Here is an 18888-nt window from a genome sequence, read left to right as displayed (position 1 = left end):
TGAGAGACTGCTGGGCATAGGATCCCCTAAGCTTGCAAATCATAAACAGGGGGTGAGGGATTGGGAGGTGCTGCTGTTTAGCATCTTTGCCCTGGGCACTGGATGACCTTGTCCCAGCACTGTGTGTGTTCCATCATAAAGGCCCTCACGCTACATATTTGTTGGGAGATTTTAAGTAGATTGTACAAATTAATTGTCACTGCTGTTACAAGTCCTGAGAAAAATTCTAATTATGAGGAAAATATACACGCTATTTCCCCTAAATACCCTAAATTAATGACAACACAAGAAGTGACACCACCATTTTCATGAACTTTAGCTTAAAACGTGGTGTCACCTTCTTGGATAGAATGCCACTCTTGAAGATGATTTTACAAGGAGTCTGTTCCTTCCTGTGGTTTCTGGTTTGAATCCCAGTCAGGACACTATCTGCATGGAGTTTGCATGTACTTTTTATGTACTTTTTGTGCCTGCATGAATTTTCCCTGGTACTCTGTTTTTTTCCTACACTCCAAAGACATGTTGGTAGGTTAATTGTCTCCTGTCTAAATTTGCCCTAGTATATGTGAATGTGAGTTAGGGACCTTAGATTGTACGCTCCTTGAGGGTTAGGGACTGAACATGTAATATATTTATGTAAAGCACTGTGTAAATTGACAGCGCTATATCAGTGCCTGAAATAAATAAAATAAACTAATAAATGAATGCACAGTATGTAATGCACTGCGTAAATTGATGGTGTTGAATAAATACCTATAATAAATAAATACCTGCATTGAAAAAGAGATTACTGCTCAAGGGAGAATATATTAAAGTCCACCTCTGGAACAGGTACCTTGATTTCTATTTTTTAGAATGCCTAAAAGGAAGAAGTGTGGGAATACAGAAAATAAAAACATATACTGACCTCCTTGCTCCAGCAGTGGTCTGATGCTGCAGCAGTTCACCACTGGCTCTAAGCCCGAGAACTGAGCGATCACATGACTACTAATCACTCTCTGTCTTGGTCCACTCTGAACAGAGAGCAATGCCTATCAGTCACCGTTCTCTGCTCTGCCCCTCCAGTGTTCACTGGAGTCCTGGGCTGTCAAGGGGATGGGAGTGGCTGGCTCAGGCTCTCAGCAGCATACTGAGGGGCTGAACCAGCTGCCAGAGGAGCCTGACATTATTGTCGGGATCCCTCCAGAGTCTGGACTGTCTCTGTGACATCAGCTGACAACAGACTTTAGCTGACTTTGTCAGCTGATTCTGGGTCACAGGAGAGCACTCGTGACCCACAAGATAAGTATGGCCAAAAAGGCTTTCACCATTTTCCTCATTTAATATTTTTCCACAATTCTTTATGCAGTTACTGGTTGCTTTGCTGAAAAAAAAATTTAAACCCTATATTCAGTGGCCCTCCAAAAAGTACAAATGGGAGCTGCACTTCTAGCTCCCCACTGCACCAGAGGCACCTATGCCAACATCAGTTCCAGTGTTGTGCCTTTGTCCCCTCTCTGTGCTTTGCCATCCACAAAGCATAGCCTGTGGTGATGCTGCAGCCTGCTGTTGGCATCTATCATAGGCTCCTCTCTGATGCGATGGGAAGTCACAAGAACAGCTCCTTCTATATTGTCCAGGGTCCACTAAACACAATGTTTAAATGGGTTTTCAGCAAAGCAAACAGTTACTGCATAAAAGGCAGCAGTTACAAAATATTAGGGCATCCTAAAATATAAAACTCAAGGTACCCAGAGATGTATTTAAATCTGTATGTATATTAATATAAATATGGTACAGCAAGCATATAAAATACAAAAGTTACATAAGCAGCACAATAACATTTCTCAGTGCAGATGCATTATATTTTGAAAATCAGAATATATCCTGCACATAATTGGGGGTTTAAGGAAAAAACAGAGTGACAGCGCCAGCAATGACTCCTTTAGTGGCCCAGCCTCTTTGTATTACACATGTGGTACAGTGTGTGCACCTCTAATACACGCAGCATCCAGGGCTCTGTATCATGTTTTGCTGTTTTTTTGGTATTATGCGTTTTAGAGACACTGAGCAGCTTTACAGGAGGATTACTTGGTCTCGCAGGCAGTGATAAGTGATTATAGCAGTGTGTGCCTTCTTTTGAGTCTGTTTAACCCTTTCTGCGACAGATGGCAATCCTGATGCACGGGTCTCGGTTAGCAGTTTATGTAACACTGGCTTATCAAATGTAAACGGGGTTGCTGTAATGAGAAAAGACACATGTGACTGCATTGTAAAGCACTGTCAATACCTCATTAGTTAGAAATAAAAGGCAGGAAAAAATACCCATGCATATTTTTACTTCTTATGTCTTTATCAAGTAGTTAGTTGACAGTTCGACTTCTTTTTTTATTTGGATTAGAATGCTGCCAATTAACCCTTGGCCAGGAGGGGGCGATAAGGAGACATTCAATAGCTCAATTATCAGGTTACTGGGTACCACTGATGCTCAAAACCAAACCCCTGCATCAGGGGCAAGTTTACAAGTTGCAGACCGTTTGTTAGAGATGCTGTAGGACTGCAAATCCCAACATTTCAAATAAACTTCTGTTTTGGAAGGTTGGGACTTGTAATTTTTTTTGGAACATTTCCAAGTTTGGCAACACAATATAATGAAATATTTGCACAGTAAGCAAGATGATTCCAAGACTGTAGCTCCACAAAGGATGTAGACAAGCTGTCTCCTTTTGCTAGACATCACATTTCAATGAACCTACTGACCTACTGAAGCCATTTAAAGTGTAACTCTATCTTTCTGACATCTATCACACTGCAAAACAAGTCAATGGAATTATTCGATCTGCAGATTGTATTTTCTGCCATGCAGGTTCCATTAATCCTGCAAAGAATCTTGAAGTATCCTAAAGGCAACTGATAGTTTTCATTTATTACAAATTTATGCAGACATTGAGAGATTTTGGCAACATTTTGCCACTTTAGGTAAATTAATTGATGTAGATGAGCAAGGCAAAATTGGGATTTTTTTTGTAGTTTTATATATCCATTGTGCTTAAAATTCCTACAGGAGCTCCCTCAGCTATCCTGGATCTGTTCCTGTGCTAAAAAGCTGCTCCTTGTCAGCCGCATAATTTCAGTTTTTTTTCACAGAAAGAAAAAAAACTGAAAAGGACAAACTAAAAAATGTAAATCAACAGTTTACAATTACAAATACACAAAAAAGAAAGTGAAAAAAAAATTACAAAAGTACAAAGAGCAATAAATAAACCACCCTAAATATCCTCCCCCGCCCCCCCCCCCCCCCAAAAAAAAAAATTAGATTAAATTATATTTCCTTCCAGCAGATTTTACTTAAGCAGCTCAATGAGCAGAACTGAGAATTTCTGTTAGCAAAATTTCCTAATGGCAAAATGTGTAATAAAATAAATTTTATTAAAATCACTCCACTCATCTGTAATCCTAACCTTTGCACTTTATTTCTTTTGTTTTGTTTTTTTTTGTTTTGTTTTTGCTTTAACAATTGTAGCAAGCTATATTTCAAGAGTTGCACTTCAAGAGTTGTAATATATATATATATATATTTATATATATATATATATATATATATATATATATATTTTTTTTTTTTTTTAGGTATTTATTTTAACAGATAAGGTAATAAATGCATGAATATTTTATGTTACCATCCTGCATTACAGTGATCTGTCAGGAAGGTAGAGTTGGGCTTTAAATCTCATTCCCTTTAGTTCTTTAATCAATATACAAACATTGGCAAGAATTAAAACACAGAAAGACACATGGTACATTTCATAAGTGTAGAACAGTTTCTCATGACTTACTCATTTAGATTTATGGGAATGGGTGATGCTGTCTTATGTTTTTCAAATGGCACCAAAGAGAGCAATGATATGGTCAGAAAGGACCGATCTTGGATGAGCACTAATGAAAGCCATTGGGCATGGAAGGTGTAATTTTATGAAGTGACAGCTCTGTGTCACAGTCCAAGTCACACACCGAGCCAGTGGCCATCTCAATATTGGCAGAAGTCTGAGAGATCTGAGACATGCGGTCAAAGGTCTCATCATTGTCATCCATGCAATCCACCACGTTGGGGATCATGTTCACATAGGCGGTGACAATATCCTTGTGGAAGATGGTGTCTTGGTTGTAGGAGATGAGCTCGTTGCTGATGTTGACCGTCTCCACAGGTGTGGTGGAGCACCATTGTCCACATCCCAAGAGGCTGGAGAAGACCTTGCGAAAGTCAGCGTTGAAAGCATAGATAATGGGGTTCAGAGAGGAGTTAGCCCACCCAAACCAGACAAAGATATCAAAGGTGGTCTCACTGACACATGGAAGCCCAGCTTTGGGGTGTCCAGAAGACCTGTCACAGAAGGGAACCATGCAGTTCAAAATGAAGAAGGGCAACCAGCAGCACACAAACACCCCCATGATGACAGAAAGCGTCTTGAGAACTTTAGTCTCTTTCTTGATGGAAGTCTTCAAGCTGGTATGGTGTTGTCTACAGTTATCACGGTTGCTCCTGCAGCTCTGGGCATGTTCGGCAGCCCTTTCCAGAGTGGAGATCCGTCTGATTTGAATCTGAGCGATCCTGTAGATCCTGGTGTAGGTGACAATCATGATGGCCACAGGAATGTAGAAGCTTATCAAGGAAGAAGAAATAGCATAAGTCCTATTCAAGCTAGAGTCACAGTTCTCCGCAGTGTGGTTGCTCAGGGTCTGGCTATCCCCCCTATCTCTGTGCCAGTTTAGCTGGACAGGTATAAAGGAAATGAGGATGGACAAAGTCCAAGCAGCACCGATCATCAGCAAAGCCACCTTCTGGGTCATCTTCCTCTCATACCTGAAAGGGCTAGAGATCGCCCAGTATCTGTCCACGCTGATGACACACAGGTTGAGGATGGAAGCTGTGGAGCACATGATGTCAAAGGCCACCCAGATGTTGCAGAAGGCTCCAAATGGCCAGTGACCGGCCACCTCTGCCACTGCTTTCCAAGGCATCACCAAGAGGGCGACCAGGAGGTCAGAGACAGCCAGGGACACGATGAAGATGTTGGTCACCCTGTTCCGCAGGTGTCTGAACCTCATGACGGCTGTGCATACCAAGATGTTGCCAAAAAGGGTCCAGAAGATGAGAAGGGACAGGAGGCTCCCGGTGACCACCTGCCCTGCCACCAGGTCTCTTCTCTGCTGAGCTTCTTGGTAGAGGCTCCTGTTCATCAGCATCTCTTCAGGCAGTCTCAGCGCTGTCCAAGGCGAAAGGGTAACGCCATAGTGCCGCCTGGGTGGAACGCGGCTCCGCAGCAGCTTCGGTAGGACTTGTCCCCCCCATGAGGAGCTCCTAGCCCCCTGCGTTGTCCTCTCTGGTCTTCAAGCAGTCCATGCTCAGGGCTATTATGGGATGACAGCTGCAGCCAGCCACACAGCTGGGTCTTGGAGCACAGCTGGAGCCCGTCCACCTTCTAGACCCCTGCCCTCCTCTGTACATCCTTCCTCTAGCTGGCGATCCCCACCCTGGCATGGGCACCCTTCAACTGCTCTCAGTCATACCCTTCAGGAACTTGAAGCTCAACCCAGCGCTTAAGTTGCATCCTTCTTTAGGAAATCTCGTGCAGGCAGCTCTATCATCTCCTGTGGCTTGCAATGTGACCACCAACCTCTCCTGGAGCCGGGCTGATCCTAAAATACCTGTCTGGTGGCTCCGATGGGTGGAAAGTGAGTTGCCTAGGACAAAGCTTCACACGTCACTCCAGATGCAGCCAGTCCCAAGTGAAGGACACATATTGATGCCTGCAGGCGATCCCTGACCTCCTCCCTCCCTCCATAGAACAACGCCTAGCTATTTCAGACGCTCACATGAAAGTGTCTCCGCCAGTCATGTTTCTATATAGCGATCCATAGACATGGGGCTGCGCTGCTGCTGCCGGGGAGCAGCTCACAAGTCATCAGTGTGTGCACAGATTGTGGATCTCTCTGACTGGGTTATTTTCTGCTGCTGCTGACCTGAAACCTTCTGAACCTATCAAGATCAATGCTGGCTGGTGCTTTCCACTTCAACGTCCCCTCCATCATGTCCTAAACTCTCACCACAAAGAAAAACACAAAGGAATGGTAATCCCATGTTATTCCAATGCTCCACACTAGGAATCCAGGGGTGCAGGCTGGCAGTGGCTATGGGAAAGGCATATAGTCCATGCTGTAGAACTACAAGTCCCAGGCAGGATTGCTAGCTGGCAGTCAATAGGAAGCACAAGCTTTTTTTGTTTCTCTGTTATTATTATCATATGGGGATTTATAAACGTCAGTGTGAATAGAATTTTAAAACATAAGGACTTTTTTTTACACAGTATGCCATCAAAGGTGCTGATAAACATAGTATAATTCATATGCAAGAATCAATGTATTTCAATGAGCCTAGTTTGCATCACTGTAGTGCTTTCATGTGTGTTTAAAAAAACTCCCCACAATATTCTGCATTCTTTGCATGCCTGAATGCACATGAACATGCTGCAAATGCATGTAAATGCATGAAAAAATGCACCATAAATACACTACAAAAGGCATTACAAATGCATATAAGTATGCATGTGGCGTTGTGCAGTGAACGCAGGAATTACGGTGTAAATGAATCCTAAAGGGAGACCGTACACTCACAGTGCAAGGAAGACAAGAGGTTTGAGCTGATCATAGATATTTAGTTGCATTTTTTGTTTTTGTTTTTCATTCAGCAAGTGAGCTGAACAACAAAAAAATAACAGATTTCCTCTATCCATACAAGCCAGGTGGATGGAGGAATCCTCATCAGCATCTGGTATTCTGACAGCTGCACCTGCTGCTGACAGAGTATAGTGATCAGTGACAGCAGCCACCGATCAACTAAAATTTTCCAGAAGTCATCAAATGATCGACTTGCGTGGAGCAGGGATGGTCATACACTGATCAAAGTTTCAAGGGATTGCAGGCTGCATGCCCCCCCCCCCCCCATCTATCCATTTACCAATATAAAAAAAAAAACAGAACTCAAATAAATGGCTTTAATAATGGCCGCTGCGCTTTTTTTATTATTATTATTATTATTATACAGGATTTATGTAGCGCAAACAGTTTGCTCAGCGCTTTACAATATAACGGGAGACAATACAGCAACAATACAGTTCAATACAAGAGGGATAGGCGGGCCCGGCTCCTTGGAGCTTACAATCTAAGATATTGGTATAAGTCAAATAACTCATATACACTGCTCAAAAAAATTAAAGGAATGCTTTTTAATCAGAGTATAGCATGAAGTCAATTAAATTCCTGGGATATTGATCTGGTCAGTTAAGTAGCAGAGGGTCTTTTGTTAATCAGTTTCAGTTGCTTTGGTGTTAATGAAGTTAACAACAGGTGCACTAGATGGGCAACACTGAGACGACCCCCAAAAGAGAATGGTTTTACAGGTGGAGGCCACTGACATTTTTTCCCTACTCATCTTTTCTGACTGTGTTTCACTAGTTTTGCATTTGGCTAGGGTCAGTGTCACTACTGGTAGCATGAGGCGATACCTGGGCCCTACAGAGGTTGCACAGGCAGTCCAACTCCTCCAGGATGGTACATCAATGTTTGCTGTACCTCCCAGCACAGTCTCAAGAGCATGGAGGAGATTCCAGGAGACAGGCAGTTACTCTAGGAGAGCTGGACAGGGCCATAGAAGGTCCTTAACCCATCAGCAGGACCGGTATCTGCTCCTTTGTGCAAGGAGGAACAGGATGAGCACTGCCAGAGCCCTACAAATGATATCCAGCAGGCCACTGGTGTGAATGTCTCTGACCAAACAATCAGAAACAGACTTCATGAGGGTGGCCTGAGGGTCCGATGTCCTCCCTGTGCTCACTATCCAGCACCATATAGCTTGATTGGCAATTGCAATTGAACACCAGAATTGGCAGATCCACCACTGGTGCCCTGTGCTTTTCACAGATGAGAGCAGGTTCACCCTGAGCACATGTGACAGAGGGTGAAAGGGTCTGGAGAAACCATGGAGAACGTTATGCTGCCTGTAACATCGTTCAGCTTGACCGTTTTGGTGGTGGGTCAGTGATGGTCTGGGGAGGCATATCCATAGAGGGATGCACATACCTCTACAGGCTAGACAACGGCACCCTGACTGCCATTAGGTATTGGGGTGAAATCCTTGAACCCATTGTCAGACCCTACACTGATGCAGTGGGCCCTGGGTTCCTCCTGTTGCACGACAATGCCCGGCCTCATGTGGTGAGAGTATGCAGGGAGTTCCTGGAGGATGAAGGAATTGATACCATTGAATTGCCCCCACACTCACCTGACCTAAATCCAATAGAACACCTCTGGGATATTGACTCCACCAGGTTGCACCTCAGACTGTCCAGGAGCTCAGTGATGCCCTGGTCCAGATCTGGGAGGAAATACCCCAGGACACCATCCATTGTCTCATTAGGAGCATGCCCCAACATTGTCAGGCAAGCACGTAAGGGCCATACAAACTACTGAGAACTATTTTGAGTTGCTGCATTGAAATTTCAGCAAAATGAACTAGCCTGCTGCATTGTTTTCTCACTTTGATTTTTGGAGTGTGTTTGAATTCAGTCCTCTGTAGGTTGATAATATTCATTTCCATCAAACAATGGGGCATCCTTATGTTCCTAACACATTCCCCAGTCCATATCAGTATAGATATCCAGCATGAGATTTTCCCCCATAGAGATCTGATGTGTTTTCAAAGTGTCATTTTAAGTTTTTTGAGCAGTGTATATCAGTGTATAAATTTTATTACAGATATCAGCTCAGTCCTAGGACTCAAGCTTACATATCATAACTTTAACAAATCAGTCCCCCCTTGATTCAAGGGTGACAAACCACACAAAGTGCCTGCAACAGGGAGGGGGGGGATCAAAGTCCAGTGTCCAGCCAACAGTCTCGAGCCCAGATGGCTGCTGCTTTAAATATGGTCCTGGTAGTTTCCAAAAAGTTCTTTAAAGTCACATGCTTCTATTGAACCACTCAGGAAACACCTGCACATGTAAGCAAAAAAATGTAAAGGGCCAGTAACCTTAATTCAGAAATATAAACCTGAGGTAAATAAATTAATTTAAAAAGAAAATGAGAGGTTAGGGGACGGCGACCACAAACCCATGCATGTGGGCACAAATTAATTGCACCCCCTTTTGCCAATCTGCCTATGGCCAGCTTTGGAAGCCTTGATCTTGGGAGCTTACAGTCTAAGGGTCACCACACATATTGCAATCTAACCATACAATCTTTGTACAACATAAATTGGTTCTAAACCCTTGGTTTTTTTTTTTCTTTAACCACTTGCCCTCCTGAGGATTTACCCCTCTTTCCAACCAGGCAATTTTTTGCATTATGGCGCTGAATTATTTTAACTGACAATTGCACGGTCATGCAATGCTGCACCCAAATTATATTTATGTCCTTTTTTTCCCATGAACTAGGCTTTCTTTCGGTGGTATTTGATCACCTGAGTTTTTTTTATTTTTTTGCTCTATAAAAAAACAACAATTTTGAGAAAAAAAAACAATATTTTTAACTTTTTGCTATTAAACATGTAAAAAAATGTTAAAAATCTAATTTCACTATAAATTTAGGTCAAAATGTATTCTGCTACATGTCTTTGCTAAAAAAAATCCCAGTACGTGTAAATTAATTGGTTTACGTGAGCGTTATAGCGTTTACAAATGGCGGTATATACTGTTTTTTTTTTTTTTTTTTACTAGTAATGGTGGCGATCAGCGACTTATAGCAAGGCTGCGGGACTACAGCGGGCATTCTGACACTGGGGGGGAACAGACTTGGTGTCACTGACATCCTCAGTGACACCAATACAATGATCAGTGCTAAAAAACACTGACACTGTACTAATGGCACTGGGGAGGAAGGGGTTAACATGAGGGGTGATCAAACACTCTCCACAGCCATGCAAAGCAGTGTGCACAAGCTGACAGAGACAACTTTTTTGTTAACAAACAGTTCTCCTTCCCATCGGAGATGCTTGGCAATCACCGGGTGCCAGCAAGTAATCACTGGCTGGGACCTGGTGATTGACAGCCATGACCCGGAATGGCAGTGCGGGTAGGGCGTGCGTGACTCGCGCGGACCCCCTACTTGGAAATGCAAAATCAAGTATATATACGTGATTTTGTGCACCCGTGCTGACCTGTCGCAGTATTTCTGCTATAGGGCAGTCGGGAAGTGGTTAAAATAATAAACATGTCATACTTACCTACACTGTGCAATAGTTTTGCACAGAGCAGCCCCGATCCTTCTCTGCTCGCGTCCTCAGCCAGCTGCTCAAGTCCTCAGCAATCTGCTTGCTCTGGGGGCACTCGTAGATGCTTGCTCACGAGCCACCTCTGTGTATCTATGGGACACACAGAGTGTGGCTCAGTCCCGTCCCTTCCTCACTGGCTGTGATTGACAGCAGCAGGAGCCAATGGCTCCCATTGCTGTGTCTCAGCCAATGAGGAGAGTCCCAGGGGAGCTGCTGCTCTCGTGAACATTGCTGTATTGAAATCAGGCTCAGGGGGAGCTGCACACTGAAGGTTTTTACCTTCATGCATAAAATGCATGAAGATGAAAAATCTTCAGCCTTTACAATCACTGACTTCAGAGTTGCTGAAACTATGTAATATGAAGTCCTTGCACTACATAGTTGTTGTACAATTAGACTGTAATGTGTGTGGTGAGCTTGAGCAAGTGATACATATAGAAATAACTGTAGGGGGGGAGTTGTTAGATAAGGTATAATTCAGTTGTTAGCTAGAAAATAGATAGGCTTGCCTGAAGAGATAATTTCTGAGCAGGGGCGGACTGACAACTCATGGGGCCTGTGCATACTCCCTGGCCAATCAGTGATCACATGAATGGTAGTAAGCAACAGGGGTGGACTAACCATTTGGAAACTTGGGCACTGCCCAAGGGCCTGGGGTCAGTGGGGGGCACCTTGAGATGCCCCTGGTACCTTTTTCATTGGCTTTTTTGAGTTTGGGCAAGGATACAGGGGCCCCATGATCCCCTATTGCCCCCATGAGTTGTAACTTCCTGACATCATTGCTTACTGCGTGTGATATCTCTGAATGATCACACAGGTCACATGGTACAAGGCTATTCACAACAGCCTTGTACCATGTGACAAGCTGTGACCAATCACAGCTCTCACAGTATTTCTCAATGGCTGCAAGAATGCAGCCACAGAAAAGGAGAAATGATTGCTTTTACAGCCTTTATGGGTGTAAAAGCAATCAGTGTAAAAGAAAACATTTTCATCACCCCCCACAAGTAGTACAGTGTCACTATGGATAAGAAAGGTGAGGAATCAGCCCAGAACTACAAGGGAGGAGCTGGTCAATGACATGAAGAGAGTTGGGACCACAGTTTCAAAGTTCACTGTCGGTAAAACACTACGCCGTCATGGTTTCAAATCATTAATTGCACGGAAGGTTCCCCTACTCAAGTCATCACATGTCCAGGCCCGTCTGAAGTTTGCCAATGACCATCTGGATGATCCAGAGGAGGCATGGGAGAAAGTCGTGGTCAGATGAGACCAAAGTAGAACTTTTGGTCTAAACTTCACTCGTCGTGTTTGGAGGAAAAAGAAGGATGAGTTGCATCCCAAGAACACATCCCTACTGTGAAGCATGGGGGTGGTAACATCATGCTTTGGGGTTGCTTTTCTGCGAAGGGGACAGGACGACTGCACTGTATTAAGGAGAGGATGAATGGGGCCATTTATTGTGAGATTTTGAGCAACAACCTCTTTCCCTCAGTCAGAGCATTGAAGATGGGTCATGGCTGCGTCTTCCAACATGACAACTACCCGAAGCACACAGCCAGGATAACCAAGGAGTGGCTCCGTTAGAAGCATATCAAGGTTCTGGAGTGGCCTAGCCAGTCTCCAGACCTAAATCCAATAGAACATCTTTGGAGGGAGCTGAAACTCCGTGTTGCTCAGCGACAGCCCCAAAACCTGACAGATCTAGAGGAGATCTGTGTGGAGGAGTGGTCCAAAATCCCTGTTGCAGTGTGTGCAAACCTGGTCAAGAACTACAGGAAATGTTTAACCTCTGTAATTGCAAACAAAGGCTTCTGTACCAAATATTAACACTGATTTTCTCAGGTGTTCAAATACTTATGTTCAGCAGTGCAAGACAAATAAATTCTTTAAAAATCATACAATGTGATTTCCTGAATTTTTTTAAATTCTGTTTCTCAAAGTGGGAATGCACCTACAATGTGAATTTCAGATCCCTCCATGATTTCCAAGTGGCAGAACTTGCAAAATCACCCGGTGTTCAAATACTACTGTTCCTCACTGTATATTCATATAATGTAGCATGACCATGCAATTGTCATTCAAAATGTGATAGCGCTGAAAGCTGAAAATTGGCCTGGACTGGAAGGGGTTAAAGTGTCCAGACTTGAAGTGCTTAAACAAATTTTAGCGGTCATTTCAATTTACCTCAGATGACACTTTAAGAGGTGTATGGCCCTTTAAGAAATTTATAGGTTGTTTGAATGGGAAAAGCAGCACCCCACGTGACCTTTTGGAAAGTTCTGGAACCTGTGGGGCTTATTATATAAAGAAGGATCTCCTGAGGCAATTTGCCAGTTGGTAGGTGTTGTTCAACGAGCTCCCCACCCTCCCATTCCCCAGCCACTGGCACTTAATGTGGTTTGTCACCCTTTAATAAAGGGGGACTTCTTGTTTTATATTTAACCACTTCCCATGTGGCCCATGTATATAATTGGCCGGACGGGAGCATTGCAGGAGCGGGTGGCCATTTCTAAACATCCTCCCCGCTTCTCTGCCTGTACGCGCTCCCTACAGCAGAACACCGGACACAGCAGAACACCGATCACTGTACAGGACCTCTGTGTGAGGTCCCGATCATGTGATTACTGATTGGCCAATCAGTGATCACATGAATAGCAGTAAGCACTTCCTGACATCATTGCTTACTACTAGTGAAATCTGTGAATGATCAGGTGCCGTTCAAAAAGTTCCCTGAGCTATAATACTTTCAGGAGCTTGTTGACGAATAACCGACCATGAAGACCCTGATGCGCCAGGTCATTGAGCGGGCTGGAGCCAGCAGTGGAGAAGACTGGCTCCAGCGCTGTCTGGAGGTGGAAGAAGGAGAAGAGGAGTGGCGGGAGCAAGTGTGGGAAGCGGCGGCGGAGGAGGAAGAGGAATTACTGGCCCAGCAGCAACAAAGAGGACGTGGACCAGGCGGGTCTTCCCAGTCCCATCCCCGGCGACCGACATGCGTTGCGAGTCAAGAGGAGGAGCATCTGGCGCCGCCAAAAGAGGTAGCTGTCATCTCTGAGGAGGGGCAGGCCCCTGGTACCTTTGATAGACTTTTTTGGGTGTGGTTTGAGTGTGGGCAAGGACAAAGGGGCCCTAGTGGAAGGTTTAACAGCGGTTTCCCTTTACCTATATTTTTGGGTGTTGGTTTAATAACTTAAAATCAGTAGATACGTTTTTTAATATTGTTCGTGAAAAGTTTAGGCATCATTCCCAAGAAGGAGGCTAATACATATCGTTTAATTCATTATTTGTCATTTCCTAGTTGGACATCTCTAAATGATGAAATAAACGAGGAGTTGTCACTTGTTTCTTATAGCTCTTTTGAAGCAGCCATTCACAAGATGAGACAATTTGGAAAGGGAGCGTTGTTGGCAAAAGCATAGATAAAGTCTGCATTTCGTTTGCTACCAATTTCTCCTAATTCTTTCAGCTCTTTAGGAATTCGGTTTAATGGTCAATTTTATTTTAAAAAAATGCATGGCCATGGGATGTTCAGTATCGTGCGGGTATTTCGAGTCATTTTCTCATTTTTTACTTTGGGTAGTTGCTTGTAGCGGAAGGTTTTACCAACGGTTTCCCTTTACCTATATTTTCGGGTGTTGGTTGTTCAATGGTTAATAGCTTAACCATTAGCCGCCCGGCCAATGGCCGTTTGGCGGCTTCAAATGTGCTGCTGTATTCCAGGTGCACGACATTTGGCGTGCTCCCGCACATGTGCAGTTTGCGCTAATGCAGAGCGGCGCAGCAGCGCGATCTGTCACCGGCCGTGCACCTCGGACACGGCCGATGACAGATCCGAGTACCGGCTCCCGTTGCTGGTACCATGTGACCTGCTGTCACCAATCACAGCAGGTCACATGACAGTTGTATACAATGGATGGCTTCATTCATGATGCCATCCATTGTATACTAGTGCCTAGCTGTGAATGGTCACAGCTAATCACATGCACATGTCATGTGATTAGCTGTGACCAAATCACAGCTAAGCACAAAAAAAAAAAAAAAAAAAGCTGAATGAATCGATTTCATTCAGGTAAATGCTTGCTTATAGCAAAGTAATTCTTTGCTATAAGCAAATTGTGTAAAAAAAAAAAAAAAAAATACTGATCACTTCCCCAAAGTAGTACAATGTTACTATGGTAACATTGTACTACTTTGGTCATAGTAAAATATGAAAAAAAAAATTTAAAAAATAAAAAAAAATGTAATAAAAAATTAAATATAAAAAAAATTAAAAAAAATTAAAAAAAATATATTTTTTTTTTTCATACTGTCACCAGTCAGTGTCCCTGTTCACCGCCATGCCAGTTATATGATGACGCTGTACTGCACTGGTGACAGTATGTAAAAAAAAAAATAGTGAAAATAATTTTTTTAATTTTTTCATTTTCCGAAAAATTATGACAAAAAAATACAACTAGAACAATTATTTATTTGTAAACTTTTATAACAGAAACAAAGAAAAATGTGGGGTTTTTTTCAAATTTTTGGTCTTTTTTTGTTAATTTAGCAAAAAAAAAAAACCCCAGCGGTGATTAAATACCACCAAAAGAAAGCTCTAGTTGTGTGAAAAAAATGATAAAATTTTAGTTTGGGTACAGTGTTGTATGACCGCGCAATTGTCATTCAAAGTGTGAGAGCGCTGAAACCTGAAAAATGGCCTGGGCAGGAAGGTGTAAAATTGCCCGGTATTGAAACGGTTAAAATCAGTAGATACGTTTTTTAATATTGTTTGTGAAAAGTTTAGGCATCATTCCCAAGAAGGAGGCTAATACATATTGTTTAATTCATCATTTGTCATTTCCTAGTTGGACATCTCTAAATGATGAAATAATTAAGGAGTTGTCATTTGTTTCTTATAGCTCTTTTGAAGCAGCCATTCACAAGATAAGACAATTTGGAAAGGGAGCGTTGTTGGCAAAAGCATAGATAAAGTCTGCATTTCGTTTGCTACTAATTTCTCCTAATTCTTTCATCTCTTTAGGAATTCGGTTTAATGGTCAATTTTATTTTAAAAAAATGCGTGGCCATGGGTAGTTCAGTATCGTGTGCGTATTTCAAGTCATTTTCTCATTTCTTACATTCGGTAGTTGCTTTTGAATCAGGTGTGGATAGAATAGTACATTATCTTGATGATTTCCTATTCATAGGCCTGCCTGATTCACACGATTGTGGTAATTTACTGCAACTATTCAGCCGTATTACTCAGCACTTCGGCATACCGTTAGCGACTGAGAAAACAGTTTTTTCCTATAACATCTATTGACTTTTTAGGCATAAATATCAATACAGATGTTATGGAATTTAAACTGCCACAGGCAAAACTTGACAAATTATCATCCCTTATAATATCATTCGTACGTCATAAAAAGGTCTTGTTGAACAAAATGCAGTCCCTTTTGGGTTTGCTGGCTTTTGCATCTAGAGTGATGCCTGTTGGCAGAATTTTTTCTCTTCGAATGTACTTGGCTATCTCGGGATTCATATTCCCCTTTTCACATATTCGTTTAACTGCAGATTTGAAAGAAGATCTGTTGGTTTGGTCTCATTTTCTTGAAAACTTTAATGGTAAGTCGTTCTTTCAAGAGGTTTTTTTTTTTTCCATAAAGTTTATTAATAAACTCAGAGCATACAATAAGTACAGGTAATACAAGGTATCAGTCGGAAATACAATAGGAGGTAATGCACATACAGCGAACAAAAAGATACATAGCAATACATAGGCAAAGAATCAGACGTAAGTAATCCCAGGGAAAAGAAAACGGGAAAAATGAGAACATGCGAGCACAGGAACATTAAAGGCATATCTGGTCTCAAGCCCTTATTCAGCATAGTGGAATCACAGCACTGGCAGGGTCAATGATATATAACCTCAGTTACCGAGCAGCAGCAAAGAGCAGGGCCAGTGAGTCATAGGTATGCGTTGGAAATGTATACAGTAGGTGTGGAGGGTTTCAAGAGGATTTTATCTTTGCTCCAGATTTAGAACTATTTACAGATGCAGCAGGTTCCAAAGGGTTTGCTGCAATATGGAGAACACATTGGTGTTGCAGGGAATGGCCTTCGGAGTGGGTAAAAAACAGAGCAACTAAGAATATAATTTTATTAGAATTATTCCCCCTAGTGATGGCATTGGAAATATTTGGGGGGAACAATTTAGAAATAAAAGAATTCTGATACAGTCAAATAATAAAGCAGTGCTTTATGCAATAAACCACCTTTCATCAAAATGTATTTATGTCATAAAGTTCCTTAGACACCTAGTTTTGTTATGCTTACAACTTAATATATGGATTAAAGCAAAATACATTCAAAGCAAGGAGAATAAAATTGCAGGTTCACTATCTCGATTTCAGATGTCTAGATTTCGTCAGCTGTTGCCAAAAGCAGAAGGAATGGCATGTCCAGGGCACCTATGGATATTGATTTAACGGTCATTCTTGATTCTATTAAGAATTCATTAGCAAACAATACATGGACCAATTATATGGTTGCATGGAAAAAATGGACGGATTTCAGCTCAGAATTCGGTTTTGGTTTTGATGCTTCTACTGAATCTGCAGTTTTAACTTTTGCATGTTATCTTATGTAAATAGAGTATTCTTATAGTCATATCACCGAAATATTGGCGGGCATTTCCTTTTTCTTGAAAATTAAGGATCAGCCCCCTTGTATCAGTTACTTCTTAGTTCAGCAGGCTCTCAAGGGTTATAGAAAATCGCATATTTGCTCAGATAATAGAAGACCTATCTCTATTCAAAACTTAAAAAATATCTGCCTTGCTACTTCTTCGGTTTGTTTTTCTGAATTCGAAGCAATTTTATTTAAAGTCTCTTTTGTCCTTGGCTTCTTTGGTGCTTTAGTTTATCGGAACTTTCTCCTCATAATAAATCTGGCAATGGAGGTCTGTATTCTAAAATAGTTTTACAGGTCTAACAGTTTTAATGGTCTAACAGATAATGGAATACGTATATTTATTTCCAAATCAAAAACAGACCAAACTAGTATAGGACGTTGGATTAATTTACATAACTGTGGCGATCCAATCATCTGTCCTTTAATTGTGGTTCAACACTATCTATCTGTTACGCCAGTCTTTACTGGTCCTTTTTTCATTCATGCATATTCTTCCCACCTTACTATATATATCAATTTGTTTCCGTCTTTAAGAAATGTCTTTTTCAGGCAGGACTAAGTCAGTATAAATTTACCCCGCATTCATTTAGGATAGGGGCAGCTACTGAGGCTGCAAGAATGGACCTAGATGATACCATTATTAAGAAACTTGGTAGACAGAACTCTCAACATTTTCAGTTATACATTCGGCCTGATCTCTCTGTTTGAATTCTAGGTACTAAAAGATGCATTTGGATCATTGGACATTCTTTTGTTTTTTGGGCAAAGAAAAGAGCTGCTCAACGTTGCTATTCCACAAATCTGTCCATGGATCCTTCAGGTTAGCAGGTTTATTGGAAGGGTATGAGAGGCTTACAGTGGGATAATTTATTCCTTCACCTATCTAAGCTGTTTGATAATTGGCCTAATCCGGATATATTAATATTTAATTTGGGGGAAAATGATATAGGTAAGGTGAAAACATTAGAGTTGCTGTCCATGATGAAGCGAGACATGCACCGTTTGAAGTTGTAATTCCCGAATACCACTATTATTTTTTCTGAGGTTATTCCACACCTGCTGTGGTTGGTATGTCCTCAATTTAGACCTGTAGAAAAAGTTAGGAATAAAAGGATAAATAGGGCAATGGAAAAATTCACACCACTAATTAATGGTTGTTCTTACCAACATGGAGATCTTGAAGGAGGTTTTAGTGGCATTTATAGATCTGATATGATTCATTTATCAGACATTGGCATGGATATATTTAATTTAGGTTTACAACATTGCATTGAATTGGCCACGCTTTTGGGTTAGGCCGGTCTTTTAGCCCGGCTTGTGGGGCTTGTTGTTTTATGATGTTTTATTGATGCCTGAGTCCTTAATGGCTGAGCTATTCTTGATTATTTAACTTTATTACATTTGAATAAACGATATGATATTTATTATTATTATTTATTATTATTTATTTAATTTCAATTTATACCAATAAAAGTACCACAGCCAATTTTATGCCAATAAAGAATGTCTGTGTCTTTATTTATTTAAGTTAGATAGTGTTATTCAGGGAGGGAATCAGTACAGCCTGCATTCCCATGTCTTAGCTGATATAAACTGAAAGTTGTATTCGGCAGTGCAGTAAATGGAAATCTGCAGGCTTGTGATTGAGATAAATTGCCCATCAAATGTAAAAGTCTGTTTTCACAAGCACTTACATAAAATACTGAGAACATTTAAACCAGGAGAACCCCAATATAACTATTGGAGAGGTGCAAAACTGAGAATATTCATTTCCCCCAAATTTGGTCAGATATCAAGATATTTTTGTGGACTTTTACCAATTTGCTAAAAGGCACGGGAGGCACGGGAGGCAGTGAGGAAGGCAAAATTGTTTTTTAAGTGGTTCTAAAGGCTAAAGGTTTTCTATTCTGCAA

At 41.7% G+C, this 18888-nt stretch overlaps 1 protein-coding gene and 1 pseudogene across 1 annotated transcript; one reads left to right on the top strand and one right to left on the bottom strand.

The window, feature by feature from the left end:
* Positions 1 to 1940: 1940 nt before the first annotated feature.
* Positions 1941 to 6015, bottom strand: DRD5 (dopamine receptor D5). The gene is made up of 2 exons (XM_089677406.1): positions 3816 to 6015; positions 1941 to 2219 (listed from the first exon to the last, which is right to left on the bottom strand). The coding sequence occupies exon 1, from the start codon at positions 5221 to 5223 to the stop codon at positions 3916 to 3918; it is 1308 nt and encodes a 435-aa protein (XP_089533532.1). The 5' UTR covers positions 5224 to 6015; the 3' UTR covers positions 1941 to 2219; positions 3816 to 3915.
* A 7065-nt stretch (positions 6016 to 13080) lies between these two features.
* LOC149462084 (uncharacterized) lies at positions 13081 to 18290 on the top strand (annotated as a pseudogene).
* The last annotated feature ends 598 nt before the right edge of the window (positions 18291 to 18888 follow it).

This window comes from Staurois parvus, unplaced genomic scaffold (genome assembly GCF_062004578.1).
Source record: "Staurois parvus isolate SC_StPar_1 unplaced genomic scaffold, SC_StPar_1.0 ptg000186l, whole genome shotgun sequence".
Lineage (NCBI taxonomy): Eukaryota > Metazoa > Chordata > Amphibia > Anura > Ranidae > Staurois > Staurois parvus.
The sequence above is the reverse complement of the archived record's forward strand: the minus strand, read 5'-3'. Positions and strand labels throughout refer to the sequence as shown.

Coding starts and splice junctions, on each gene's coding strand:
- DRD5 (XM_089677406.1), bottom strand. CDS start 5,223: ATGCTGATGAACAGGAGCCTCTACCAAGAAGCTCAGCAGAGAAGAGAC.